Genomic DNA, 25,937 nt, shown 5'->3' with positions numbered 1-25,937 from the left:
TGGCTTATAAACTGCTGAGCAAGAAACCGAACTTGTCGACTAACGTGTCGACAAACATGTCGACAAACATGTCTACGACGAAAGAGAGAGAGTAAACCGATGCGGAGTACAAAAAGCGATAATAATTGTAAAATCATCGTGAGGCACTTCGTCCAAAAAGTAGGATTAATTTTTGGGATCCCCTAGCAGAGTTTGTAACCTCGGACATCCCAATTGAGGAGATAGTTCGGATTACGCAAAGAGACAGAGCATCGGGGGAACGTGTAGCTACAGGCTGGGTGAAACTCTGGTTCAGAGGAGAGCAGTTAAGTGATACCTTTTGTTCAGTTTAATCAATGTTTCAGGTGCTTTAGGTTTGGACATCTGGCGGAACATTGCACGAGTGGAGCGAAATGTTTAAAATGCGGACAAGATCACAACAAGGATATTATCTGTTCAGGTCTGGTCTGTGCAAACTGCAAGTGCGAGGCCAGGAAAAAAGCCATACAAAAGTGTATGACACTAGAAAACCTAACTAGAGCTGTGGTCAAGGGGAATTTCCCAGACCTGTTTGGCAATTTAACCGCTCCCCTGAACTCATAAATAACAGTTCAGAGTCCGCCAGGGAAATTAATTCTGTCACGTCTTCTGCGGAGGTGACCAAATCCAATAGGGTTGCCGCCCGGAATGCAGAGGCGGCCAAGGCAGCAGCCAACATGTCAGAGTGGAGGAACTCGATAAACGCAGACTGCTTCCAAATGAGCGAGAAATTTGTTAGATCTTCATCCGTGGCATCCTCGCTGGCCCAGGATAAGCTAAACGCACTAGGAGCCAAACTCACAGCGTTCCTCATTGATCCAAACAATATCATTAAAGGGGATTCTTTAACGAATAATTTTATTAAGGAAATAAGAGAATTTGTCAATGCTTCCAACGCAGAACTAGATAGGCGTCAGATTGCCCAAGGGATGGCAGTGGGTTCTCAAAACATCCAACAATGAAGATTCTTCAGCTAAATATTCAAAGTCTGACACACAACAACAACAAACAGCTCCTCTCAATGTTCCTAGAAAACAACGCAAAAGGTATGGCCATTTTCTCAGAGATCTGTTTGCTGAACAACGCGGACTGCAGCTATTTGGATTATAACTTTTTCTGCAAGCCCAGAGAGGACGGCTACGGCGGGGTAGGCATCTACATTAGGATTAACATTCAATTCATCATTTAAAAAAAAAGAACGACTTGGAAATTTTAGGAATAAAAACATTAAACCCCAAGAGCAACCCTAATTCGGCTAGAGGCCCTGTTGGCATCTCTTTCAGGTTGCTTCATAAGCTCCCGATTGGGAAAAAACAAGACATTTTTTTAATTATAAATAAGGTATGGCGTCATCACTGAAGTCTGGCGCAGGATAAAGGTGGTCCCCATCCCCAAGACGAATGCAGACCCTACCTCCTTCCAAAACTGCAGACCCATTTGTTTGGTTAACACGCTTTTTAAATCCATATAGGGGTTGATAAAGTTGAAGTTGGACGAGTACATAGCAAACTGTGACCTGCTGCCGGTCAGGTCCTATGCCTTCAGGAGAAACAGGTCCACGGCGCAGTGCATCAACGACCTTATCAACAAGTTTCTGGCACTGAAAGCGAGGGGATGTCTGGTTGTCGCAGCTGGTCTAGATCTATAAAGATCGTTTGACTGCGTAAGAGTGGACACACTCGAGAACAGGATGAGGGATATGCGGTCCAATCCAAGCCTCACGGCTTGGATCACAGACGAATACTCATAAAGGGCAAAAGGGAGGTAGAGTTGAACAGAGGTGTTAGCCAGGGTAGCTGTCTTAGCACAACCCTTTTCAACCTTTACACAGCCGAGCAACATGATATTAACAGTCATAACTGCTTCCTGTTTCAGTATTCTGATGACTTTATCATTGTTTGTTTTCACAAAGATGTGTCCATTGCGAAACGTGTGCTGGAAGACAGTATAGATAAAATCGAAGGAAAAAGCAATAGGCTAAATCTGTCATTCAATCCGGTGAAATCTTAAGTGATTTACTTCACCAATCGTAGAACTGCGCTAGATATCTCACTTCAATGAGTTGAGATCAGAAAAGTAGAGCAGATCAAATACCTAGGCAGGACTATCTCAGCAAACAACTCAGCCTCTGGTCACATTGATCAGGCAATCTCGGAGCCGAACAGAAACTGTACCACTAAGGTAATAGCCCTAACAGAGGGCTTATATTTTACAAGGCCTTCGTCAGAAGTAGGGTACAGTACGCGTGCTCGTCATTCTGCAATCTGTCTAAATCTGCCTTGGCCAAAATCAAATTTTACTGCAACCATCACCTCAGAAAGTCGCTAGGTCTGATAATCTGCACTCCCGTTCCTATCTTATATCACATGGCAGCAAATAGGGAATGAAACACGGGATACGTTAAGGCATATCGGGAGTTGGCCAGCATAATAGATAGATTTGAGATTTTTTCAGGGGATCTGCGGCTAACAAGCACGCTTTAGACCAAGCAGGTATCATTTTGCTCCACGGCGAAAAGAAGGATCAACTGGCAAAGGGAGGCTTTGAAATCTATTACACGGACGGGTCAGTCGCAGCAGGACATTCCAGCGCCGCTTTCTTGCACCATAGAACAGGTTTTTTTGATAATTATTACACGCACAAAATCCTTTCCTCTTTGTCCGCCGAGCTGCTTGTTATCGAGAAGGCATTAGACCATGGTATTTCGTACAATTTTCCTCGTCTCGGGCTCCTAAAAGACAGCAGAAACGGGGCTCTCATTCTGGCGAAGAACATTCAGGAAACCTTTATCGCCTACAAAATCAGAGAAAAGGTTCAACAAAATCAACATCTAAGAAATATAGATGTTCACTACATTCCCGGACACGCTAACATCCATCAGAACACTTCAGTTGATGCAGCAGCCAAAGAAGCCCACAGACTAGGGAAATACACAGTGGTTAAATGGAACCTTAAAGACTTTTAGCGTCAAGCACCGAGGTTACTGCTCGCTTTTCCCCTGAACATCATCCAAGCCGTGGTTCCTAAACTAAATAAAACTAAACTAAACTAAAAGAATCAACAGACTGCTTAGTGGTAACGCATTTGACAGGCACACCTCGCCAAAATGCATGCGATAGTATCGATAACGACTCGCCCGTAATTTTTAATTGTACCAAGGCAAAACTTCCCATCGCTAAGAAAGTATAATCTACAAATTCTTTGAAAAAAAAAACATCAGCGCGTACCTAATCGACTTCATCGACGGAATTGATGTAAAATTATAACAGTACTCCAACATCTTCTATTCTTAGAATAGTCAAAAAATTTACAATTTCCACCTTCAAAGGGCGGGCGGCCAAATAATCCCACGCTACTCAAGAGTAACTTAAACCCTCAAAAAAAAAAAAAAACAAAAAAATAACTATGTCCTTTGACGCGATACCCAAGGATCTGAGGGGTCTGCGGGCGTGCCTGGTTTGTTCCTTGGTGAAGGTAGGTTATGTTTGCTGAACGCTGCATGAAATCATGTGGAATTTTTCGCGTCTTTCAGAGTTTTGACCAATTTGAGACTGACGGCTGCGAAAACTGCGAGGAGTTCTTGCGCATGAAAGGCAACAAAGATAATGTGTACGACCACACCAGCAACAATTTTGATGGGCTTATAGCTTTGACAACACCCACCGATTCCTGGGTGGCGAAATGGCAGCGATTAGGTAAATCAATCTCAATGGAGTGCTGCACTGCCAGACAGTTTTTTAATTTAAATTGTATGTATATTGTAGCTCGATTTACACGCGGCATCTATGCTATATCCGTATCAGGAACTTTACCTCAATCAACTTTAAGAGATATGAAGAACCGGGGTATTGTCTACAAATCCCGCGATAGGAGTCAACGCTAAATATTTTTCGGCCGTACAAAATACAAATGTAAATCTTTATTTTTAAGTCATAACAAAACCACGAATACATACAAGAGCAATACAAAATGGAGCAAGTGTTGGATCAATCATCCAAAGAGCTGACACGTAATCCAACGCCGCCAGCTGTCGTCACATGAACGCCAAAGCCCGCCGACTCCAGTTCCTCCTTAAGCTTCCAGTAAACTTCGTTGCACTCGTAGTTCTCTGGCAGCAGGACGATTGCGTAGCCACCAGCTCCGGCGCCTGTTAGCTTCGAGAAGAAGCCTCTCTTAAACGCAATGGTGAATATTTGTTCCAGTTTGGGGTGCGACACACCAATAGCCTTCAGAAGATCGTTGTTAATTTGGAAGAGGCGTTCGAGTTTTTCAAACTTTGCACTGTCGTCCTGGGCATTGCCGAAGCTCTCGTAAAGTGGGACAGCTGCCGTCACCAGCTCCTCACAGGCTTGCCAAATCGCTTCAATGAGCTGAGGAAAGCCTTCAGCTAAGTGGCGAACCTTAGCCACGATGTCTGCCGTACTGCGGCTCACGCGACTGTCAACGAGCAGAATGTTGAGCGGTTTCTGTATGCTCAGGGACTGAAATCCTTGTCCTTTCACATAGCGCAACATACCGCCGTAGGTGCACACTGTGTTGTCCAGTCCGGATGGTGTTCCATGATTGACTCGTTCCGATTCGTAGGCCCAGCTCGAGATAAGAGCCTGATTTTCCTCTTGCAAGTAGCTCTCCTGGTCAAAGTGACCGGACAAGATTAGAAAAGCGGCTGCCAAGGCGGCTCCAAATGAAGCAGAACTACCCAACCCGGCGCCCACGTTCAGTTCGGTGTCTACCTGCACCTGGAAACCGGTTTGAAGAGTCAGCTTGGGATCTTTTGGCGATGAGAGTACAGCTCCCGCCAACAAATAGTAGATGGATATGAACGCCCGTTGGGTATGCGGCTTTGTTGTGCTGCCGGCAGCTCTTTCCAGTTGCTTGGAGACTTCCCCTCGCACCTCCTCCATCAGCTTGGCCCTGCTGTCCACCGGATACTTGCTGCGGAACTTTTCGAGAAACGCATTAAAGTCGGCGAGCTGTATCTCCAGGGTGCAGTTGAGAGCCTCCAGCTGGAAGCTGGCTACCTGGCTGCCCGCCTCCTGGCGGAACTGGAGATTGGTGCCCAGGCCAACCACAGCTGCCAGGGCGGGCCTATTGTAGACAACAGCGTGTTCCCCATGGAGAATGACCTTGCCCGGAGAGTGGACCTGGAACTTGAGCATTGTATTGTTCTGCGCCGAGTTGTCTTTATCGGTATATCAGCAATTTAAAATTGTAATGGAGAGCGGTCAAAAAGTTGTGTCTATACGTCGAGTACTTAAGTTTTTATTGTTTTTTTATGTAACGTATGCATTTAGCGGATCATTTGCGTAGTTTATTTAGCAACTCCAAACTCCACTCCGGTCCAGTTGTCTGTTGTTTCCCTTTCACTTTCTTTGTTCAACTGTTCACTGTTTTCGGTGGTGGCTGGTTTCGTCTATACTGGTTCCGATCATCGCACGCAAAAATTCAAACTACAAACGAACGACAACAGGTTACGGCTTATTGTTGCTGCTGTTGCTGCACTTTCTCCCACTCTTCGGGCGTGTATGACTTTTGCGAGAAAGCGTGTATTTCTTTTAGTTCTTCGGCCAGCGTCGTGTTGACTAATCTGTGTTTCTGTAGCAACGTCTTGCCTTTGAATGCTTCGGATACGATAATCACGCTGAATTTTCCTCCGCAGCCGTCTGATTCATCGACCACATTCACGTACTTGGCTTCAAGCTCTTGTTTAAGCTTGTCCTCCAAATACTTTGAGTTGTATTTACTCATTTTGTTTTGGTTGAATTTTCAAAACGAGGAAAATTCTGAGGTAGAGGTGGTAGTATTAAGTATCGATTGGCTCTGCTTCCAGTTTCGATTGTCGTTTGCGATATCCATAGATTTGTACAGTTTTCAATCGTTCATTCGAATGTTTGATAGAATAATTTAATTCAATAATACTAATTTATTATTAATAATGGTTTACATACTCTCCAGGAGAAGAAGCGGCCCTGTGAAGATATGTTGACATTTGTGACCGGAAATGGCGATAGGAATTGTAAAGTTGTTCTCGCTCATCGATATTTAAATAATCGGCCTTCTTGCATCCCTAACAAAAAAACACAAGATTTCAGAAAGCGCCAAATTTTTACGTTTTTTAGGATTAAGTACACTTTTGTTAAAATAAAGGAAGAGCACCCAAGAAAAAGCAAACTCATTTAGTTGGAATCGGTTCATTCATACGTTTGCCACATCATGTCCTTTTTTGGATCGAGTACACCGCTGGGAGCGAGCACGCCGGCCAAAAGTGAGTTGCAATGAAAACAAACGCAGCCCCTTCAAGCCCTTTTTTCCAAGTATCTGTGGGGCCCGGCCCCACTTGGTGGTAGCTGAAGTAATTTTTTGGCATCCTGTAGACTGTGTATGCGAATGTCCCTTGGATTGATGCTGCAACAGGATCATTTGATAATGGTCGTGAACATCAAAGGATATCAGCGAACTCACCCTTTCTTAAGGATAATGTACGCCACATACGCCGCTGAGACTAGCACCAAGAAAATTAAAATAAGAACAGCCATTTTTTCAACCTGTTGCGTTCAGTGTCCGAAGCAAACTATTGCTAGTTTAGAAATTAGAATTTCGGACACTGTAATCACAGATAAGAACCCACGGCGGAAGCTGAATAAAAATCATTGACCCAATCATTTGTTTTGCTTATCTCCCCACATGGAAGCTGGCGGCATGTTCGGTTCACCATTTGGATCGACGCCCGGAGCTGGTCAAGCAGTGTCTGCGTTCGGCGCCCCGGCGTCAGCTGCTCCAGCATTTGGAACCGCAACAGCGACGCCTGCTTTTGGAGGCGGAACTGCTTTCGGCACTCCCACGGCTGGGCAAGGCTTTGGAGCTCCTACTGCAGCGCAAGGTTTTGGCGGTGCCCAGACAACACCAGCCACAACAGGACTTGGTGGTGGTTTTGGTGGATTCGGTGCTGCCCCGGCAGCAGGTCAGGGAGGTTTGTTTGCCGCTCCAGCGACAAATACAGCTTTTAGTGGATTTGGTCAGCAGGCCGCTACCAGCACAGCGCCAGCGAGTGGATTTGCAGGCTTTGGGGCAACAACGACCACGGCTCCAGCTTTCGGTGGCTTTGGAACTGGTCAGACAACGGGATTTGGCGGCAGCGTGTTTGGCTCCAGTGAGTTCTACTATCATATTCAGATTCGTATCCGTAATATTTCTAACTTGTTTGTTTTGCAGACTTCGGAAAGCCGTCGAATACCACAGTTACTCCTGGCTTTGGTGGATTCGGTGGTACCAGTTTTATGCTGGGCCAGCCTCAACAGCAGCCAGCACCCATATCAGCCGATGAGGCGTTTGCTCAATCCATTCTGAATGTCTCAATATTTGGCGATGAGCGTGACAGCATTGTGGCCAAATGGAACTACCTGCAGTCCATGTGGGGTACTGGAAAGCTTTTCTATTCGCAGAGTGCGCCGCCAGTTGATATCACGCCGGAGAATTACCTATGTCGCTTCAAAGCCATCGGGTACAGTCGCATGCCCGGCAAGGATAACAAACTGGGACTAGTGGCTCTTAACTTTGATAGGGATCTTTCGGCCATCAAGTAAGTAGACGCCATATCCTCCACGCACAATTATATTCAATATGATACGTTCACTTTTCAGGCCGCACCAGCAACAAGTAATTCAAACCCTTCACAGTTTGTTTGGCGGCAAGCCCAACATGATGGTGCACGTTGAAACCATAAAAGAGTTGGAGAATAAAAAGTGTCAGATGGTTATTTACGTGGATGAGAAACTGCAGCATGCACCGAACGAGGGAAAGCGAATATTGGCCACTGAGCTCTCAAACTATTTAAACCAGGCATCGCTGAAACCTCAGCTAACGAATCTGGGGATTGTGGAATCATTGGCCCTAGTACTGCCCGACGAAGATCAACTGAAGGAATATTTGGAGAATCCTCCCAGAGGCGTAGATCCGCGAATGTGGCGTCAAGCCAATTTGGATAATCCAGACGCTGGTAAATTCCTACCAGTGCCAATGATTGGCTTCAACGACTTGAAATGGCGCGTCAAATGCCAGGAGCAGGAAACAGACACGCATGCCCTGTATATGAAGAAAGTGGAAGGAGAACTGACGGAGCTGAGACACCGGCATTGCATGGCTTCGGCCAAAATATTGGAGCATAAGCGCAAGCTGGCTGAGCTCAGTCATCGCATACTTAGGGTAAGAGAGAAATAATCCTTGTTGGAAGGCTGATAACTTATTCTTACATCAAACAGATAATTGTGAAGCAAGAGTGCACACGGAAGGTGGGCTCCTCGCTGACACCCGAAGAGGAGGCCTTGCGCACCAAGCTGCAGAGCATGCAGGCCGTTGTATCGGCACCCACACAGTTTAAGGGGCGGCTCAGCGAGCTGCTATCCCAGATGCGAATGCAGCGCAATCAGTTTGCTGGCAATGGTGGGTGCGAGTATACGATGGACCCGGAGGCCGAGGATGAGATGAAGAATTTTTTGACCATGCAACAGCGCGCCATGGAAGTCCTGAGTGAGACTGTCAATAAGGACCTCAAAGCCCTTGATGTTATTGTTAAAGGATTGCCCGAACTTAAGCAGGCATGATGTGAGCGAAACCGTTTAATAAAGTACGAACCGATGTCCGAGTCAATGAACAAGTTATGGTCGTTACACTTTTCCCATTATGCCGCCACACACTAAACATTTCCTGTAACTTTGAACTTGCACTTTTACGGCTATGGATCGCAAGACAATCGAAACGCGTTCACACATTCGTCCCCATTGCTGCGGAAATAATTGTGTGGGTCAATGCACTTACAGTCGAAGCCAAAGACGAGGCAGGCGGCCGACGGCCGACTTTTCTCTGGCCACCGCCTGAAATTGGACAATTTCTTCAGCGGCGATGGCAATTGCCTGAGTGACAAACTGTTAGTCACCTCGCCGGTACTTCCATTCCAGTTTGTTCAACTGCAACGCCAATGCGCTGCTGTTACATTAACATTATTATGCACAAGAGCGTCGTGCACACAGGCAAAGATTTGATTTGGCGTGCATGTCTAGTTTGGCTCGTTACATATTTATTTTCTTGTGTGAGAAACTTGTTTTCTCGCAGCCAAACTGCTCTGCTCCTTGACTGTTGTTGTTGGGACATTGATGGTGGAGACTTCCGAGCTTCCGTTTGAGCGTGGAGCATGGGAGCATGGAGCATGGAGAGCGACTATAAATGAATAGGCTTGCCCAAAGCAGGCCTTACTTCGTGTGAGATCTTTGAAGTGAAGGTGCTTCAGTCAGAGAGCAGTGCATGTGAAACCGAAAGTGGACCATTTAAAGTGTTTGGATTTGGGTTTGACATCAAAGGCAACATGAGTGGCATATTGATTGTGAGTGGAAAGAGTGAAGGATCCGGTTTCGGTCCTAATTCTATGTTCTTTGCAGCTGCTGTTGTGCATCTTCTGTTCGAGTGTCACGGCCAGCCCCACAGCAGCACGTCGGGCACAGCTCCATGATGATGTACAGCTGCTACACCCTCACATAATAACCCTTGAGCGTTTGGAGAATTTGCTCAGGAGAGCTGGCGAAATCTTTGGCCCCGCCATTGAGGAAGACTCAATGGCGGAAGCCAGCAGCCATGTGCAGCAACAGGTGCAGCCGCAACAGCTATTGTTGCCGCCCACAGAGCAACCGTATAACTTCTATTTGCCCCTCTTCGACTATGTGGATCCCAACCTGGATGCCAAGAGCAGGCTCCTGGAGAAGATAGCTCCTCCGCCGGAGTCGCAGAAGCAGGAGCACAATTACTATGCGGACAAGCCAAAGAAGAAGCCAAAGAAGTTCAATGCGGCAGCCAAGCATATCAATCTCAATCTGAAGTGGTTGAATACATATGAGAAGGCCATGGGCGGGGAGACGCCCAAGGCACTCTACCTGGAGCAGGATGAGCGCAATCGCATCAACTTTGACGATTCCTTCTTTGCTGTGGACATGCAGGTGAAGATGCCGGATAATCAGCCACACAAAGAGGCTGGCCCCGGAGAACTTCTGCAGCATGGCGAAGAGCAGGCGGAGGAGGATCTAATGGCGGCTCCTGCACAGTTCAATTACGACTACAAATCGATTGAACAGGATCAACATCACTCATAGAAATTGTTCATTTAATTTTAGTCATGATATAAAAATACAGTAATAAATGTAGTCCATGCGAGAAGTGGATGGCTATTGCGAAGCTGTGCTTACTTCTCCTGCTTTGTCTTTCGGAGCTCTTTGCAAAGGGTTTCCACGGGGTCTTGCTCCACCACAGCTTCCCCTTTTTTGGCCTTTTCAGCCTCTTCTGCCTCTAGTTTGGCCACACCTTCTCGTACTACTTTCTCAATGTCATCAAGTAGACCCGACGCACCAAAACGGAAACGTTCGGGACGCAGCCAGCGCATACCAAGAGTCTCGTTCACCAACGTCATCCAGGCAATGGCATCTCGCACAGTTCGGACACCGCCAGCTGGTTTCAGGCCGACAATTTGGCAAGTGCGACGCTTGAACTCCTGTATGGCGAATATCATAACCAAGCCAACAGGCAGCGTCGCATTCACAGACTCCTTCCCCGTGGAGGTTTTTATAAAGTCCGCTCCAGCCAGCATGCATACCATAGCCGCTTTGTAAACCTGTAACGGGGATGTCAATCAACCATTATGCTTGCCGGTCATCAGCTTACATTCTCCATTGTCCCGAGCTCGCCTATGGCCAGAATGGTCTTCAAGTGTGCGTTTCCACATGCACTGCGCATCAGAACCACCTCGTTGTAGAGGCCCTCCCAGTCGCCCACCAGTGCCAGTTGACGGTTGATAACGATATCAATTTCGGTTGCGCCAGCCAGAATGGCATGACTAATCTCTTGCAGGCGCGTCTGCAGTCCATACTGGCCAGTGGGGAAGCCAGTCGCTACTGCTGCGATGGCCACCTTGTTCAGTTTGTCGTACTGCTGAAGTGCCTGGTAGGCATCCTTCACCCTAGCCGGGTACACGCAGACGGCGGCTGTATGAATCTCAGAGAGAAGAGCTCGTTCGAAGAATTTGTCAAAGAACTGTGGCTCGAACGGATAGCAGGCACGCAGGCACAGTCTGCGCACATTGGCCGCCGTATCATCGCCCGCCAGAGTGGTCAAATCCGTCAGCATCAGCGCCCTCAAGGCCCAGGCAATTTCGTTTACGCCGCTCACATGGCAGCGCTGGGACACAGTCGACGCAATCTCCTCGATCTGGCGCAGTGAAATGTTAACAGCGAGCAGGGAGGGGTCTACGAAAGTGTGTCAAGAATCTCAGTTTTGTTCTCTATTCGTTAAATGTTTTTATCACCATAAGGAAGGGTTTTGTTCACTTCAAACTCTTTTACGTCCATTTTCCGGTTTGTTCCCCGTTTTGAGATATGCAAATGATCTTGACCTTCTAATCTTCTTCCGCCCCAACCTCAACCTTATCAGTTTAAATAAAACTGAATGTTAAACAAATAATTTTACCACACGACACGTTCACTAGATAACGAAATAAATCACCAGCACGTTTTGACTGGAATAAAACTTTTGACAAGTCAACAACTTCTATTTCTAGGCTTGTTTTTCTAGTGTACACAACCGAAAATATAGAACAGCTGATCACTGCGAAACTGCCACCACCAGCGATCAGTTGTCGCGTGATTTATCGAAGCACTGCCATCACAATTGCGGAACAAAACAAAGCTGCGAAGTCCCGAACCGGCGGCGCGCAGCTCTGCCTCAGCCCAAGACAACCCCGGAGGTGCTCTACACGGACTGTTTATCAACAATGAGTGGGACAAGAGAATCGCTGAAATTCAGGGTGGCGATAAGGAGGATATTCAAGCTTGGTTCCCCTGGAGTCAGGCAAGTCCCCCAACATTATCCTCTCTGACTCGGACCTGGACTACGCCGTGGAGACGGACCATTTCGGCCTCTTCTTCAACATTGGCCAGTGCAGCTGAGCACGGCTGGCACATAAAGACTCGAATAAATTTGTTTCTAAATTGCTTTAATACTTTTGACAAGTCAACCATATCTATTTCTATGCTTGTGTTTCTAGTGTGAAACTACAACGAAAACTTTAGTGTACTCCGACACGAGGTATACGATGAATTTATTTGCACTAATGAAACTATTGCTTTTGTGGTTTGAGGTCTGTCTGGGGGTATCAGCGATGCTTTGCCCACTGCTCCCAGTATTCACGTTTCTGCATCTCGTAGAGCCTGGAAATCGTACGCTCGAAGGCGAACAGCTCCTCTTCCCCGGTGAACACACTGGACTTCGATTCGTGCTGCAACGAAGCTGCTATAGTGGAACGACCATTAGCGTCAGGCCCATCGACTCACCGTGCCATGTTTGATTTTCAAGTCGTCCATTAGAATGCGATCCGTATCTGAAATGTCAGCGGGATCGGTGACCTGGAATAGATTGTCCAGCGGATAGTCGGCTGATATTACCACGCGCACTCGGTTGTCGTAGAGCGTATCTATCAGCGTTATAAATCGCCGCATTTGTGACTTAATATTTAGGTTCAGCGAGGGCACATCTCTGATGAGGACGGTGTGAAAAAACTGAGATATCTGCAAGTAGTCGCTACCTGCCAGAGGCTTTGGGAGCAGACACGAAAATATCAATATTTTTTCGAGATTATATGTTGCTAAGGAGCACTTACGCGATTGCAGAGCTCTTCAAAACTGCTGTCCAAGACCTGGCCACACGTGCGAACGAATGTAAGATCTCTTCCAAAGTGGGTGATGGTGCGCGGCCTAATGATGTCGTTCTCTTCGGCGCAAAGTATCTTAAACATCCGATTCATACTGCCCTCCGCATCGCTCTGGCCCTTGACGAAGTAGTTGGTGTCGCCGGACTGGGCAATGCGTCGATAATCGATGGAGTCCAGTTTGGCCAGCTGGCAGCGCCTTTGGAGCAGGGCTATGAACGGGAGAAAGTTGGTCCGCTGCAATCCGTTTTTATACAGATCTTCGGGATGCCGATTGCTGGTGGCAATTATAACAATGCCTTTTCTGAAGAGATGTGTAAAGAGTCGCTTTAGGACCATGGCGTCGGCTATATCGGTCACCTGAAACTCATCGAAGCAAATCAGCCAGGACTCGCGGGCTATGATGTCTGCCACGGGTTTCGTTGGATCAAAAGGAGCTGGTTTCTCCGAATTGAATGCCCGATCGACGGGTCCTTGCCGCTCCTTTGCCTCGTGAATGCGGCCATGCACACTGTTCATGAAGGCAGTAAAGTGAACACGTTGCTTGCGAGGGATCTGTAAACTTGTAAGTTGCTTGTAAGTTTCTGTTTATTGTGTAATCTATTAGTCACCTGAGTGCAGCAGTCGTAGAACAGGTCCATTAAGGTTGTTTTCCCCACCCCCACACTGCCATAGAGGTACAGGCCCATTGGGGCATGGCTGCCTGCGTTTAAGTCATCTGCCGCGTCATCATCGTCGGTTCTTCTCCGCCCAAAGATGGAGCTGAAGAATCCGCCACTGCTGCCCCCGCTTTGGGTTCTCGGTCTGTAGCCTTGAATCCTGTGGTACAGGGCATCTAGTTCCTTCATGGTCTCCAGTTGTTTATTGTCGGGCATCAATTTGCCCGCTCTGACACGCTCTTGATATTCCGGCAAAGGACTCAATCGACTCGCATGGCAGGTTTGGGTTTGTGCCACCAGTTGGTGTGACCTAAACAACACCGTTCTATGTCGCGTACAGCGGATTACATCTCCGAATTGACGACGAAACATTGTGAGGGGAGGATCTTAGCGCTCGTATCTATTTGTTGTGTTCTTGTTATCTTAACATATTACATAAAGCTATATTTAGTTGACCGCGAATTTTTGGCCGTGAAATTTGTTGGTGCATGGTATCGAATACACCATTCGGACTTCTTGAATTCGTCAGTATATTTGCGGTATTTTTAAAATATATTTTATCGATAAGAGGTAAAAAAATGTTATGTTTTGAAATCAATAAAATGAAAAAAATTTAAACAATACAAAAACTTAAAATGTTTTAAAATTTTACATTTTGCTTTGTACTTTGTCCTTACGTACATACATACATACAGATATGAGCTTGAGCAAAACAAACGGAATAAGTTTGTTTACGTTTGAAGGAAGAATGGAAAAGAAAAGGAAAAAATGCTAAAATATTTGTATTATTAATTGTATTGTATTTTTATGTTTTACTGTTCCGAATTACAAATATAAATAAAATACAAGGAATTTAATCTTTGTGCTACATGTTCATTGAGTCCTCCGTACAATAGTCTGTTAGACATGGGTACCGGTTAGGCCGGTTGAATGGCTCGTTGAATGTCTACCGTTCATCGTGGCTTACCTGAGCGCCTCTTGCTGCGGGCAAGGGCCGGACAGAGCCCAGACATAGGCGGCGGCATGGGCCGTATCACCATGGATACTATCGCCGGTACTGATGCTGGCGGTGGTGTTGCCCGTGCCACTGCCTGCGTAACAAAGATTTCCTTGTGCATTTTGAAGCGATTTGGGATGGTTTTCATGTCTTCCTGGCGCTGCCAATCAATATGCTTGATGCTCTCCGCATTGGACACAAGGGCAGCCACCTTGGCGCACAACTTATTCTCTGGCTTCGGCTTTTGAGCCGCCACAGCGCTCTCAGCAGCCTCTATAGAGGAGACAGCAGCCGCTGGGACAGGATGCACAGCAGAAAAATGGGCTATGGGATCAAAAAAGGCAGCAATGGAATGCAATTTAGGTGTAACATTCGACAGAAAGCGCACTCTCCTTTCGACTCCTCGGGTCTGATCTGACTAACGCTAGCTTCAGATGCTATTGGAGCCTTCGGTATTATGGTCTTGTTGTTGCCGGTCTCGAAAAGCTTCATGCGCTCCTTCAGCGACAGCTCGTACGGATCCTTTTGGAAGCGGTGTCCTCCTTGCAGAAATATCTCCTCAGAAATATACTAAAATATACCGTCTCATTTTAAAAATATAACGTAAATATACTGACGAATTCAAGTTATATTATCCATTTCCTCGTTTTTGCTATTCCAGCGATTTTTTCTAGACAGATCTCTGCCCACATAATTGTATCCAAAAAAAAACCTATTTTCTACATGACTGGTTTATTTTAAATACTTGCTTTTATTTTATTTTGACTTAAACAAGGTTTAAACGAAAAACTTAACAAAAACGAGGGGGAACGATGTGAGTTGCTGCGGACATCGCAACTCTACACTTATACCCGATACTAAGTCAGTATGGCTCTCCAAATTTGTGTGTCTGTACCAAATTTGGTTACTAGCCTTAATAGTCTCTGAGATTTGTTGATGCCTCAGATTTTCGTCCTTTGCGGGTGCGGAAGGGGGTGTGGCGAAATTTTGACACAAAATGGTCAAGGTCCGATATCACAGGAGTGTGGATACCAAATTTGGTTGCTCTGGCTCTTATAGGTTCTGAGATCCTTGAACTCATATTTTTCAATTGGCAAAACCGACAATGAAACCTGTGTGTTAGAGAGAGACAGAGCTTCTTGATTCTGGCTATAATAATTATACGCTCTGGTTCAGATTTTGCACTCTAGAAGATATAGTCATCTTCTATGATTCTGCGTTTTTTGTTTTCTCGTATCGTCGAAATTGTGGATGCCACAGATTTTCGCCCTTTGTGGGGTCGGAAGTGGGCGGGGCAAAGTTTTGAAATATTTTTGTAGCAGTGACATATCACTGAAGTCTGGATCCAAAACATCGTTGCTCTAGCTCTTATAGTCTTTGAGCATTAGGCGGACGGACAGACGGACGGGCGGACAGACGGACAGACAGACAAGGCTCAATCGACTCGGCTATTGATGCTGATCAAGAATATATATACTTTATGGGGTCGGAAACGATTCCTTCTGGACGTTAGTGTGTATGAAAGTAGGGACATTGTTGAGCTGAAAAGAGACATTGTGGCGAGGAAAAATCTCTCTACGAAGAGTAGGTATACCATCACAAAATGGAAAGTAAATCCCAAAAAAAAGAGAGCAAGTCCCACCAAACTTGAGCACTTGTGAATGAAAGTGAATGAAAGAAAAGGATTTAAATGGAAATATTGAAATAAATGATGCACATATGGAAGTACGATTTGAAAGCGAAAATTTATAAAACCTGCGTACGGTAGCTTACATACCCTTCGAAAATTAAATTTAATAGATGAAATTGATATAATATTCGAAATTACGAACTTTCTTTTCGTTGCGAGAGCAGCAGTGTGACCCTAAGAAGTATACCAATGAAAAAAGCGAATTTATCCCACTTAACCCACTAACATTTGCTAAGTTTGGGTGATTGTAAATATTAAGGTCTATAGTTCAGGGGATAAAGTATGATAAAAGGAGTTATATTTATGGCAAAGGTTCATGCTGGGCATAATTTCACCTACGGATAGGCCAAAAAACTCGGGTAGGTCTAGACGGAATCGGAAAGTTAATCCTTCCGAGAAGGAGCTTGTGCGCAAACCTTGATTTTAATTTTAAAGTTTAATATTAGTAGCTAGCTTGGACCCTGAGCCCTGAATACATAATTTTTTCCGATTAATAAATACATTTTATTTGATTTTTATTTGATTGAGTCTAAAATAAGGTTTTGACGAAAAAGACCAACATACAAATAAAAGCATAAAAAGTAAGTGAGCCTTTGAACACTTGTTGCTCGTCAACCGCAGTATGAACACTTTTACTAGAGATCTGCATGGCTTTATTCAATTCTCTATTCCAATAGAAATCCAATATAATATCTTATAGCTAGATCTGGCTATTTTAAATTTCAATTTATATAAAAATTTTGAAATTTATATAAGCTGGAAACTCGAATGTTTAGAATATATATTTGGAATTTGGAAACAGCCCCTCACTCTACTCATTTAATTCGTGACAAGTCGTTTGAATGTTGTGTCATCGCACTCATTTACTCGAACTCTATTGAATGCCGGTTTCTTGCTATTCAGACCTCTAATTTGTACCCTATATATAGCCTACATACTCTATTTCCTCTAAATAAGATTAAAAATCAGTTTTCCAGGCTGCTTTGAAACGTTAATAATAATTTTTATTAGATTGAAATTTTTTTCACCTATTCAGGTCTGTATAAATATATCTCGGTTACGAGAAAGCAAAATTTCGTTGAGATAGCGTTAAAGCAGAGAGTAACAAGATTCTGCATTCATAGCGTTTTGCGTGCATATTCTCACTAATTTTAGCCTGGCTGTATGCGTTTTCTTAGTACTAGAATGGAAATCTGGTTTTTTTTCTCTGGCGGCACATCTATGTACATTGTACATGTGTACTGTGGTTAGTGTCTAGTGTCACTATCGATGCGATCGATGTTTGTGCTGTCTAAATTTGAAACTTAAAAACCTGCACATTTCGATATTGAAAATAAAATAAAATCATATTAAATGAACAAAGCTGTTATATATTCACATCTGTCAGGTTTCATTTCATTTGTTTTAGATAATAATAATCAGCAGAAATAATGCCCATTCACGCGTTCACTTTATTGTTTTAAGAACATTGCACTAATTTAATTTGACAAACGTTTCATCATCGAGAATCGCAAAGTTGTCTTCACGGAAATGGAGCAAGTTATCGTTGAAGCATTTGCTGCTCTCATTATGTAACTTTGTCATGACAGGCTTGATATTCTTCACTCCAGCGGTTTCTGCCAAGTCTGTGAAATAGTGAATCTAAAAGCAGAAAATTTAAGTAAATATTAATTTACGATAATCAAGTTCAAAGATATTATTATATACCTGTTTAGGTCCCAGCATATGTGCATGGCGTTTCCTGTACCCGTCTTCCCAAAGCTTCGACATCCTCGTTTGTGTATCCTTTAGCATATCCTCTCTGGACGGCAATTGATTTGAGCCATTATAGTAGCTCAAAATAAATCGGGCTTGGATATCCATCATTTGTGCGGCACAAACGTAGAATGGCAGCCCAATTAATGCCATTGTAGGGTTTCTTATATTTATACAGTGCTTATAGAGACCTTGAACATAGTTTTCCTCAACATATATACCAGAATTTACTGTCAGAAAAGGGAAAGCATATTTGTACCCAGTGCAAAAGAAGATGGTATCAAATTCTTCGTATGATCCATCCACAAAAAATGCTCCCTTCTCGTCAAGCTCTCTCACATCCGGTTTCTGATAAACGTTATCATAAAATTTCGTATTTTCAATGTCGCTTAAATGGTGACTTAGAGAGACTCTCGCAGCAGATCTCGATATTATATTGGATAGATCCATACCACTTGGGCCAGCGCCAATAACTAGTACAGTTTTACCTACATATAAGTAAATAGTTTACTATGATTTTTTTCAGTATATATGTATATATAGTTGTAACTTGCCTTTGAAGATACCACTAGTTCTGTAGTCGTGACTATGCAAATAGTCGCCCTGAAAACGATTCATGTTCGGAATACGAATATAGTTTGGAGTATGGTAATGACCGTTTGCTACCATGATCTTATCGAAATATTGGAATTCTATTTGGTTAGTAAGCAGATCTTTGACAAGAACCTAAAAGAAAATGGTTTATAGTAAACAGTAACGAGTAACAGTAATTTGTTCGAATAAAACTTACTTGCCACTTTTTATTCTTCTGGAGAACTCGAATAACATAGCTATTAAATTTGATATACTGTTTCAACTTAAAGTGATCCGCATACTGATTTAAAAAATCACAAATTTCATCTGATCTTACATAAGAAACGTCGTTTTCGGGTATTTCAAAGTCCGGAAACCCCATAACTTCTTTTGGCAAATTGGTTCTGTACAATAAGATGTAAATGTTTACATATTATCTTTTTGATCTCTGTAGTTATGCGATCAATAAAACTACATAACACAGATTAAATTAATGATTGGATTACATGTTGTAATCTTACCGCAAATTCTCATACATAGAAGAATGAACATCAATACCATTTTTGACCTTTGTTGCCTCATTGTACACCCATGTTCCACCGATTCGTTCAGAAAGTTCAAAAACGGTTATTTGAAATCCATGCAATTGCGAGTGGCGGGCACAGCAAAGTCCCGCAGTACCAGCACCAATTATACATAAGCTCATTATATTACAGATAGCTCCGATTAATTGTTTCTACGGGCGATATGCCGAGCTCGCTCTTTACACTCTGATTGATTTAACGAAACTGAAATCGAATCAAGAGCTGTATGTCTTCCTTTATTTTCATACCCTTAAGAAGGTGAGGTACGTTATATTTATGATCCATCTTGATCAATACAAAATTATAATTTAATTGTTATATACCGATTATTAGATTATTATAATATTCATAACCAAAACATCTTCTATAAAAGAAAGATGGAAGGAACGAGCAATACATTTTCGAAGTGTATTTACCATTCGGTATAAATAATCAAACGTCAGTTTTTATATATTTTACTGATTGCTAATATTTCACTGATAACAGTAAAGCATAAAACAATCTTAGCTACAGAGGCCAATACTTGTTCATGTTCGTACCCAGAGAATACAAGGGTAAGTACATATATTGTATTCGTGCAAATGTCCGCTTTTCTATAAAAACTAGAGTAGAGATCCATTGGTTTTGACATGGTTAGATCCCCAAAAATCTTTACGATTGGACAGCCGAATGATGAAAAAAAGTTCTCTATTTATTTTTTTAGCATTCTTACCGTATCTATGAGTATTATTTCAGATATTTCCTCTCAAATATATGTATGTATACATACATATAGTCAACAATGCTAACCAACTTCTTACTCGCATGTTACTTGTCCCACACTCAATGGACATAAATGTGGGAAAAGTAACACGGGTTCCACTTGCACTGCTGCAACTTCAGTTAAGAGTTGACTGTTGAGAACGGCGAACATGGGACTAGCGGCTTGTATATGTACAAAAATTCTGCAACTTGCAAGTGTTTTTACAAATTCTTATGAACCATAAAATATATCTTTTAAAAACAGAATTTTCTAACGAATTAACGCGGTCATAATTGTATTATTTGCTCACAGATTTCTATAGTGGTAGCTTTAATTGTGAAACGACTGTCCGACAAACATTCCGAGAGAGTTTATGTCAGCAACCAAAAGCAATCGAGGGAGTGGAGGCTTCTTAACAGCATTTCAGGGACAAAGGAAGGCGACGATTTCAGTACGCTAACCTTCGTTGGTTTCACATTCATTTCGTCGGTGTTGCTTCTTACAAGGTAATTTAATTCCATGCCAACTCTGTATTGCCTCATTTCAGCCCTCACCTGATGGCATACACCATTGTTTTTCTCTCAAGAGTCTCAAGAGTTTTTTAAAAATAGTCAGGCCTAATCGCCTTTTCCTTCCAGGATAATTCAACGAAATTCGAATTATGATACTTGTGAAATTATTCTTTTATGTTTTGGATGTCTGTTCTTCACCATAGAGGGTACTTATATTAGATCTTAGTGCTGATACCAATGCATAAATAAACCGAAATTCTATTGCAGGATTGCTCATACTTTTTACTGTGGAACAGTTGCCTGAGCAGATTTTAACATATGCCTATTCGCTTGGAGCGCTTTCCTTTTTGTGTGCCGCCTTGTTCGCTGTGGATCTGTTGTTGTTCAAAAACTTGCTTAAGTCTAAGAACGCTGCTGCCCAAACGGATTATCAATTAAAGGAATCTTCAACTGTAACAATGAAAGTGTTTAACGTTTCCAATGCAGACAAATCCAATTGTTGCAACAGTTCTAATCTTCCTAAGTTCAATGTGAGAAATGAACAAAGTGTTTTACGAACCGATCTATAAGGAAAACTATGTATTTTAGAAACATTTTCTTACACTATCTGTTTCTTCCAAGTGCAATAAATAAAATATGTTGACCAAAACTACAATGAGGGTGCTGAAATACAGTCAGTAGTTAAAAAGACCGCATCATCAGCTCAGAAGACGGAGCCGATCCATTTTATGCATTGCTCGATCTGGATATGTATCTATTTAGTTTTTCTTTCCTCCTAATCTCTATAAAAATCAAATTTATATTTTTACATACATATACGCATTTTTCTTTACTTTTATTGCCTTAATTTTCCAAATGCAGTGAAACAAAATATGCATTATAAGATGGTGCTGTTAAAGTAACTAATTTGAATTTGAATGTTTAATAAAAGTTTGACATTAATCAACGCTAGCAGCATTTCCAACGAATACACAAAATTGTATGATTTAAGAATACTTAACAGTGTACACTATAATACGTATAATAAGCTGTTCTGGCTCAGAACAGTAAAAATGATACTCTCGTCCTTCTGGCATCTCCTTTGGCTCTGCGAGCCATCCCGTACTGTCATATGCTCCCCTCGCTGCTACTAATCGTTCCTTTGGAGTCACACATTCCACCAGCCAGATTCTCACCGCCCACAGCCCCGGATGTAAGTCCGCCAGTTATTCCAGTTAAATTTAGTTTGTACTGCGGAAAAAAGAGTCAAAATATTTAGAAAACATATTACATTTGAATTTAAAATTAATACATTGCTAGCCGCTTAACTAAAAACTTATAAAACTTGGCGATACATCGGATCAATATTGGCTTAAGAACGTACCGGTAGAGTCAATGATTCGAAATATTCAGAAATGATCTCAGAGACTATCATCTTGTAGGCGGTAACGTTTAACGAACCATTTTTTTCCCATTACCATCCTTAAGCTAAGGTTTCATTAGCTGGTAAATCGTTGATACAACGATATTGAAACATTAAAAATGATGCTGTACAGTCGTACTGGAGTACTGTCCTTCTACTAAATTCGAATACAAATTAACCTAAAATGCAATCTTTCTAGCCTTGGGTGTTTTGTACTGTTGCCTTTGAGAAAAATTGGTGGTAAATATTTAGCATTTTTTATATTACAGGGAAAGCTACAAGTATTTGACTAAATCTTTGACTTACATCGAATAACGTTTTCAATAGGAATTCAATAAAAAGCACCATATGAAAACTCGTTATTACCCTTTAAAAAAATAATAGTAAAATCATACCTGTAACTGGTATCACAGCTAAATATGACCCTAATATTTTTAAATTTTTAAATTTTATACTTCATTTAGAGTTTTTTTACTTAACTGAAAATAGTTGGTTTTACGGGATTTTCTTAGTTTATGTTACCTTATTTGCGCACTCAAAGCACTTGGATACTACTTTATTAATAACGTTCATAAGGTTTTTCGTTTCTCTGATGACATGATCGACCTTCACAAAAGTGGCTGCTTTACCAACAGTGTGATCTTTGACTGTAAATTGTAGTGCTTGGACAAAAGTCGGCACTCTATCTAAAATGTTAAGAAGATCCTTCTTGTTGTCACTTGCGGGAACCTGAAAGTTCAAAAAGGAATGTAAACGGTTTCCTGCTTCATCGGTTCAAGGCAGTTGTATGCATCTACCTGGTATGAAAAGTGACGTAGGACTTTATAAAGTCGATTGGCTTCTTCAGCAAAATATTCGGCTTGAGTAAATAAATCCTGAGTTGTTCTTAAAGAACCATTTCCTTTCGTAAATTGATACATGAGGAAAGCCATTGCTGACATGTTTTTAGCTCTCTTTAATATGTCGTTGTCGTCTGACAAGTCATCACCCCATTTTGATTGATATGTGCTTAGATCTCCATTATTTTTGCCTTCAAGGCCCGAAAACTCGACCATTTCGCCATCATCTGTTGCAGGTACACCGGACTTTGATAGTTTATCTGTCGCTTCACATTTCTAGGAAAGGAATAGAGGTACATATGTACATGCATATATGTATATGAACAAGTTTCAATCTAATTACTAAATATATTCCAAAATACCTCAGTTTCAGTTTCTCTTTCACTCTTAGTTGGATTAATTGATACAAGTATCTTCTTTGCGATCATTGATATCTCATTGGTCAGCCACTTCCACATGTCTGAGAATGATTCAAAATTTTCATTTGCCGCACTGCTGTTTGAATATTTCCAAAGAATTTTGGCGGCAATGAACACCTGCGGCCCATAGATTCTTAAATTTATAGCTAAGCATTTAGCTTGAACCTGCAGTCTTTCTGTAGGTGCAATATGCTGCAAAAGCTTGCAAATGTCAAATATGTGATCGCAGCAGTCATGGAACTTAGTAGAACGTTGGTTTAGATTATCGATGTCGTACGCCGTTGCTAGAACATGGAAAGATTTGACCAGCTTTGAGCAGATCTTCAGGGATTCATTGAAATCCTCAATCTGGCTCGATACAGAAATGACGAGCTGCTTGCACAGCTCCTCTAAGCTCCTCAGCATTCCGAGCTCCGGCTCCCGACCACCTTTCACCTGAACTCCAACATTTTCATGCTGGTCTTTCATTATGGCGTTAAGATACATGTCAAACTCCAGCTTGCAGTTATCGCAGTAGGTTAAAATGTTCTTTCGATGATTGTGACTTATATACGGGGAGTCTGTGAAGTCATGAGCTTTCTCAAACAACTTCTCAAACGCCAGTGTAAGCTCTTCGCGCATGTCCATGCTTTCAGAATTTAAATGCTTTCTAAAGTTGGTGTTATTGATGATACGACCGCCACCACCACCACCAACACCACCACCACCGGATGGGGCTAGGTTCTTTTCTGACTTCCAAAGATCATCGTCAAGGAAATTAAAGTATGAATCGGAATTATTATTTCCCTCAGTATTGCTGTCGTAGTAACTCATTTGGAATTTGTATCTCTTTATCAGATTTATAATACGCTTTATTGTCGTGTATATGCTCTCATTCTCATAATGTGGGTTACTTGCTTGCTTGTCGTAGGGCATATGCTTTGCCGAATCGAATATGCTATCCTTTACGACAAAGTGTATCAAGTCCATGGCTCTTCTTATCTGGCAGAACACAGTATCCCGGTTCTCCTTTACTATAACACAGTCACTGTGTATCAAGCTATTTTTCGATGAAGTTAGTAAAATTGCGATTGACTTTTCCAGAATTTGACGGGCAGAAAACATTTGAGCTCGCCGCCTCTCCTCTTTAACGGAGTTACGATGGTGGCCAGTGAGGTATGCTAATTCGATCATTTCTGTCCCAAAGACAGAAAACGCACGCACAAATTCAGTGAAGTTCATGACTGACTCCAGCTTCTCCAGGCTCTCCGATGCTCGTTTCTTAGCAGTTAATAATTTTTTCACAACTATTATGTCAACTAAAAGCAGTATTCTCGTAACCGAGGAGAGCAGAGACCTGGCAGCTAAGATTATTGCACCATAGTCCTTCAATGGCTCAATATTATGCCGAAGCTCCATACCACTTAACGGTGATATTTCACATAGCCGTTCAATAGATTTTCCTGTAGAATAAAATCAATTGTGTTAACTTTTTTACCACTCATATTAGTGACAGGCAGGCCTATTGGCCAATTCATTCACACTAAAAGGCTTATAAAGGTAATTGACGTAAACGTACCTGCGTCTCTTGCTTCTTTAGCAGCCTCGTACATGTCCCCCTTTATATCGATGTTCTCCTCTGCAATTATTTCTCCTATTGTTATAAATCGTTCGACAGCTATGTTTAGTAGGTGTCCTATGTTTCCAAAAGTGGACATGATTTGCTCGTTATCAATATCACGAACTCGAAAGCGTTGATTCTAAAACAAAAGCAGTTTTTAAGTATTTGTTAATTTTTCTAATCCCTCATCCAATGATGGAGTTGGTCTATAGCCAAATTAACTTCATAACGAATTTACATGCCGGTTTGAAACTTACGTTTACTGTTGGTTGAGTCATTCCGTACATTTTGGATACGATCAGTTCTCAATAAAAGAATTCACAACTTCCTTAATATGCACAGTTTGTATTTTATTCATGTAACATTTTTATTTACTTCGTATTGATTTTTCTCAGTACCTACATAGGTTTGCACAGTTGAATGGCGTTGCTTTAAAACTTAATCAAGTGTTTTGGCACTTGCTAATACCGTTACGTTACTGTGTAAAGTATGAGAATTTACATTTAAGCTCGAAGAAAAGTCAATATTTTAGCTAGCGAAAGTTTAATTAAGAGTGATATAGCTAGCTTTCTGTAAACAACGTGTTTACTATAGACGAATGTATATATACTTATACACTTTCAGGCCTATCCTATGTATATGCGGTTTGAACTTGTAAAATTTGTCTGTTCTGCGCAAATCGCGTGCGCAAAAAACCAACTTAGCACTGTAAAATGCAACAGTTTCTTGCAGAGAAGAGGGAGTTAAAATCTCGAATTGCAAAAAAAAATATTTATAATATAAGTAAGTAAGTATCATGGAAAACCAGTTGGAATAAATTTCTATATAAAATTATTTTACGCGAATTATTCCGAAGTGTCGTTTTACAGCACTTACAACAGACTTCACTTCAAGTTAAGGCCTAGTACTTAAATCAGCAAAAAAATAAAAAATAATAATAATAATAGATTAATATGGGAGAGGCAACGTAGAAATATTCTATCTTTCGTCGGTATTTACTTATAAGAAGCGCCACAGCGCCCACAAATATTATACTCAAGCCTGCTTTCATAATTGCAATTCATAATTTCAAAATGGGAATTTTTAACCAATTCAACCAATTAAATAAAAATTTAACACAACAGTGGGTACTATATGTCAATATATATGTATACTATATGGTTGGTGGTACTAGGCTTAAGGCTTGCCTTGCTCATCTTCTAAATGTCTTTCAGGTGTTCATGGTCTTGAAGTGTAGTGGAAGACAAAATCGGAATGTAACAATCGATAAATAACATACTTTTTTTTACAAGCCATACGATATTTTTAATGCTTTTCGGTATTTTTTGAGGTCAAATTTAAACCGACGGTATATCGGTATACTATTAAATTTCATTTTTAACGTTAAATAGAAATCTAAAAAAAAAAC

At 42.0% G+C, this 25,937-nt stretch overlaps 11 protein-coding genes across 12 annotated transcripts; 4 read left to right on the top strand and 7 right to left on the bottom strand.

Moving 5' to 3' along the window:
* The first annotated feature begins 3,278 nt into the window (after nt 1-3,278).
* LOC6590391 (transcription elongation factor SPT4) lies at nt 3,279-3,992 on the top strand. Its single transcript, XM_002015621.2, has 3 exons — nt 3,279-3,492; nt 3,551-3,713; nt 3,783-3,992. Exons 1-3 carry the CDS (start codon nt 3,424-3,426, stop codon nt 3,899-3,901), a joined length of 351 nt encoding a protein of 116 aa, XP_002015657.1. The 5' UTR covers nt 3,279-3,423; the 3' UTR covers nt 3,902-3,992.
* LOC6590390 (mevalonate kinase) lies at nt 3,903-5,193 on the bottom strand. The gene has a single exon (XM_002015620.2). It carries the CDS (start codon nt 5,175-5,177, stop codon nt 4,005-4,007), a length of 1,173 nt encoding a protein of 390 aa, XP_002015656.1. The 5' UTR covers nt 5,178-5,193; the 3' UTR covers nt 3,903-4,004.
* A 24-nt stretch (nt 5,194-5,217) lies between these two features.
* Nucleotides 5,218-5,781, bottom strand: LOC6590389 (bolA-like protein 2). The gene has a single exon (XM_002015619.2). The coding sequence runs from the start codon at nt 5,764-5,766 to the stop codon at nt 5,497-5,499; it is 270 nt and encodes an 89-aa protein (XP_002015655.1). The 5' UTR covers nt 5,767-5,781; the 3' UTR covers nt 5,218-5,496.
* A 373-nt stretch (nt 5,782-6,154) lies between these two features.
* On the top strand, nt 6,155-8,671 carry LOC6590388 (probable nucleoporin Nup54). The gene is made up of 5 exons (XM_002015618.2): nt 6,155-6,283; nt 6,710-7,168; nt 7,231-7,597; nt 7,659-8,220; nt 8,277-8,671. Exons 1-5 carry the CDS (start codon nt 6,232-6,234, stop codon nt 8,616-8,618), a joined length of 1,782 nt encoding a protein of 593 aa, XP_002015654.1. The 5' UTR covers nt 6,155-6,231; the 3' UTR covers nt 8,619-8,671.
* Nucleotides 6,292-6,703, bottom strand: LOC113565070. The gene is made up of 2 exons (XM_026985403.1): nt 6,481-6,703; nt 6,292-6,423 (listed from the first exon to the last, which is right to left on the bottom strand). The coding sequence occupies exons 1-2, from the start codon at nt 6,552-6,554 to the stop codon at nt 6,315-6,317; spliced, it is 183 nt and encodes a 60-aa protein (XP_026841204.1). The 5' UTR covers nt 6,555-6,703; the 3' UTR covers nt 6,292-6,314.
* A 496-nt stretch (nt 8,672-9,167) lies between the features above and the next one.
* LOC6590387 lies at nt 9,168-10,169 on the top strand. Its single transcript, XM_002015617.2, has 3 exons — nt 9,168-9,198; nt 9,261-9,394; nt 9,450-10,169. Exons 1-3 carry the CDS (start codon nt 9,168-9,170, stop codon nt 10,152-10,154), a joined length of 870 nt encoding a protein of 289 aa, XP_002015653.2. The 3' UTR covers nt 10,155-10,169.
* LOC6590386 (deoxyribose-phosphate aldolase) lies at nt 10,145-11,534 on the bottom strand. Its single transcript, XM_002015616.2, has 3 exons — nt 11,360-11,534; nt 10,720-11,300; nt 10,145-10,669 (listed from the first exon to the last, which is right to left on the bottom strand). Exons 1-3 carry the CDS (start codon nt 11,400-11,402, stop codon nt 10,244-10,246), a joined length of 1,050 nt encoding a protein of 349 aa, XP_002015652.1. The 5' UTR covers nt 11,403-11,534; the 3' UTR covers nt 10,145-10,243.
* Nucleotides 11,535-12,029: 495 nt separating this feature from the next.
* Nucleotides 12,030-13,854, bottom strand: LOC6590385 (putative ATPase N2B). The gene is made up of 4 exons (XM_002015615.2): nt 13,369-13,854; nt 12,710-13,312; nt 12,384-12,644; nt 12,030-12,328 (listed from the first exon to the last, which is right to left on the bottom strand). Exons 1-4 carry the CDS (start codon nt 13,786-13,788, stop codon nt 12,206-12,208), a joined length of 1,407 nt encoding a protein of 468 aa, XP_002015651.1. The 5' UTR covers nt 13,789-13,854; the 3' UTR covers nt 12,030-12,205.
* Nucleotides 13,855-17,536: 3,682 nt separating this feature from the next.
* On the bottom strand, nt 17,537-19,186 carry LOC6590383 (senecionine N-oxygenase). 2 transcript variants are annotated; one of them, XM_026985878.1, is made up of 6 exons: nt 18,953-19,186; nt 18,769-18,835; nt 18,649-18,705; nt 18,413-18,584; nt 17,811-18,346; nt 17,537-17,744 (listed from the first exon to the last, which is right to left on the bottom strand). In XM_026985878.1, exons 1-6 carry the CDS (start codon nt 19,135-19,137, stop codon nt 17,577-17,579), a joined length of 1,185 nt encoding a protein of 394 aa, XP_026841679.1. In that variant the 5' UTR covers nt 19,138-19,186; the 3' UTR covers nt 17,537-17,576. The 2 variants fall into 2 exon arrangements, with proteins under 2 accessions (XP_026841679.1, XP_002015649.1); XM_002015613.2 differs by having other exon boundaries at nt 18,649-18,835.
* A 654-nt stretch (nt 19,187-19,840) lies between these two features.
* Nucleotides 19,841-20,838, top strand: LOC113565251. Its single transcript, XM_026987051.1, has 4 exons — nt 19,841-19,861; nt 20,070-20,263; nt 20,396-20,475; nt 20,537-20,838. The coding sequence occupies exons 1-4, from the start codon at nt 19,841-19,843 to the stop codon at nt 20,836-20,838; spliced, it is 597 nt and encodes a 198-aa protein (XP_026842852.1).
* A 324-nt stretch (nt 20,839-21,162) lies between these two features.
* Nucleotides 21,163-24,967, bottom strand: LOC6590499 (alpha-catulin). Its single transcript, XM_026985683.1, has 6 exons — nt 24,787-24,967; nt 24,488-24,668; nt 22,873-24,371; nt 22,469-22,786; nt 22,194-22,400; nt 21,163-21,499 (listed from the first exon to the last, which is right to left on the bottom strand). Exons 1-6 carry the CDS (start codon nt 24,814-24,816, stop codon nt 21,377-21,379), a joined length of 2,358 nt encoding a protein of 785 aa, XP_026841484.1. The 5' UTR covers nt 24,817-24,967; the 3' UTR covers nt 21,163-21,376.
* Nucleotides 24,968-25,937: the final 970 nt, after the last annotated feature.

This window comes from Drosophila persimilis, unplaced genomic scaffold (genome assembly GCF_003286085.1).
Source record: "Drosophila persimilis strain 14011-0111.01,24,50 unplaced genomic scaffold, DperRS2 tig00000002-arrow-pilon, whole genome shotgun sequence".
NCBI lineage: Eukaryota > Metazoa > Arthropoda > Insecta > Diptera > Drosophilidae > Drosophila > Drosophila persimilis.
This window is presented reverse-complemented; position numbering and strand designations above follow the sequence as displayed.

Excerpts from the sequence above, each read along its gene's own strand:
- LOC6590389 (XM_002015619.2), bottom strand. The coding sequence starts at position 5,766 with ATGAGTAAATACAACTCAAAGTATTTGGAGGACAAGCTTAAACAAGAG.
- LOC113565251 (XM_026987051.1), top strand. The coding sequence starts at position 19,841 with ATGGACATAAATGTGGGAAAA. Across the intron at positions 19,862-20,069 it reads TGGACATAAATGTGGGAAAA|ATTTCTATAGTGGTAGCTTT; the intron begins GTAACACGGGTT and ends ATTTGCTCACAG. Across the intron at positions 20,264-20,395 it reads TCGGTGTTGCTTCTTACAAG|GATAATTCAACGAAATTCGA; the intron begins GTAATTTAATTC and ends TTTTCCTTCCAG.
- LOC113565070 (XM_026985403.1), bottom strand. The coding sequence starts at position 6,554 with ATGGCTGTTCTTATTTTAATTTTCTTGGTGCTAGTCTCAGCGGCGTAT. Across the intron at positions 6,424-6,480 it reads TACATTATCCTTAAGAAAGG|CATCAATCCAAGGGACATTC; the intron begins GTGAGTTCGCTG and ends ATCCTGTTGCAG.
- LOC6590391 (XM_002015621.2), top strand. The coding sequence starts at position 3,424 with ATGTCCTTTGACGCGATACCCAAGGATCTGAGGGGTCTGCGGGCGTGC. Across the intron at positions 3,493-3,550 it reads TGGTTTGTTCCTTGGTGAAG|AGTTTTGACCAATTTGAGAC; the intron begins GTAGGTTATGTT and ends CGCGTCTTTCAG. Across the intron at positions 3,714-3,782 it reads GGCGAAATGGCAGCGATTAG|CTCGATTTACACGCGGCATC; the intron begins GTAAATCAATCT and ends TGTATATTGTAG.
- LOC6590383 (XM_002015613.2), bottom strand. The coding sequence starts at position 19,137 with ATGAGCTTATGTATAATTGGTGCTGGTACTGCGGGACTTTGCTGTGCC. Across the intron at positions 18,347-18,412 it reads AACTAGTGGTATCTTCAAAG|GTAAAACTGTACTAGTTATT; the intron begins GCAAGTTACAAC and ends ACTTATATGTAG. Across the intron at positions 17,745-17,810 it reads ATATGCTGGGACCTAAACAG|ATTCACTATTTCACAGACTT; the intron begins GTATATAATAAT and ends TTCTGCTTTTAG.
- LOC6590388 (XM_002015618.2), top strand. The coding sequence starts at position 6,232 with ATGTCCTTTTTTGGATCGAGTACACCGCTGGGAGCGAGCACGCCGGCC. Across the intron at positions 6,284-6,709 it reads AGCGAGCACGCCGGCCAAAA|CTGGCGGCATGTTCGGTTCA; the intron begins GTGAGTTGCAAT and ends CCCACATGGAAG. Across the intron at positions 7,169-7,230 it reads CGGCAGCGTGTTTGGCTCCA|ACTTCGGAAAGCCGTCGAAT; the intron begins GTGAGTTCTACT and ends TTTGTTTTGCAG.
- LOC6590385 (XM_002015615.2), bottom strand. The coding sequence starts at position 13,788 with ATGTTTCGTCGTCAATTCGGAGATGTAATCCGCTGTACGCGACATAGA. Across the intron at positions 13,313-13,368 it reads TCTACGACTGCTGCACTCAG|ATCCCTCGCAAGCAACGTGT; the intron begins GTGACTAATAGA and ends ACAAGTTTACAG. Across the intron at positions 12,329-12,383 it reads TGAAAATCAAACATGGCACG|CACGAATCGAAGTCCAGTGT; the intron begins GTGAGTCGATGG and ends GCTTCGTTGCAG.
- LOC6590499 (XM_026985683.1), bottom strand. The coding sequence starts at position 24,816 with ATGTACGGAATGACTCAACCAACAGTAAAC. Across the intron at positions 22,787-22,872 it reads AAAGAGAAACTGAAACTGAG|AAATGTGAAGCGACAGATAA; the intron begins GTATTTTGGAAT and ends TTCCTTTCCTAG. Across the intron at positions 22,401-22,468 it reads TACGTCACTTTTCATACCAG|GTTCCCGCAAGTGACAACAA; the intron begins GTAGATGCATAC and ends TTGAACTTTCAG.
- LOC6590386 (XM_002015616.2), bottom strand. The coding sequence starts at position 11,402 with ATGGACGTAAAAGAGTTTGAAGTGAACAAAACCCTTCCTTATG. Across the intron at positions 11,301-11,359 it reads GAACAAAACCCTTCCTTATG|ACCCCTCCCTGCTCGCTGTT; the intron begins GTGATAAAAACA and ends ACACTTTCGTAG. Across the intron at positions 10,670-10,719 it reads AGCTCGGGACAATGGAGAAT|GTTTACAAAGCGGCTATGGT; the intron begins GTAAGCTGATGA and ends TCCCCGTTACAG.
- LOC6590387 (XM_002015617.2), top strand. The coding sequence starts at position 9,168 with ATGGTGGAGACTTCCGAGCTTCCGTTTGAGC. Across the intron at positions 9,199-9,260 it reads TTCCGAGCTTCCGTTTGAGC|GCCTTACTTCGTGTGAGATC; the intron begins GTGGAGCATGGG and ends TGCCCAAAGCAG. Across the intron at positions 9,395-9,449 it reads ACATGAGTGGCATATTGATT|CTGCTGTTGTGCATCTTCTG; the intron begins GTGAGTGGAAAG and ends TGTTCTTTGCAG.
- LOC6590390 (XM_002015620.2), bottom strand. The coding sequence starts at position 5,177 with ATGCTCAAGTTCCAGGTCCACTCTCCGGGCAAGGTCATTCTCCATGGG.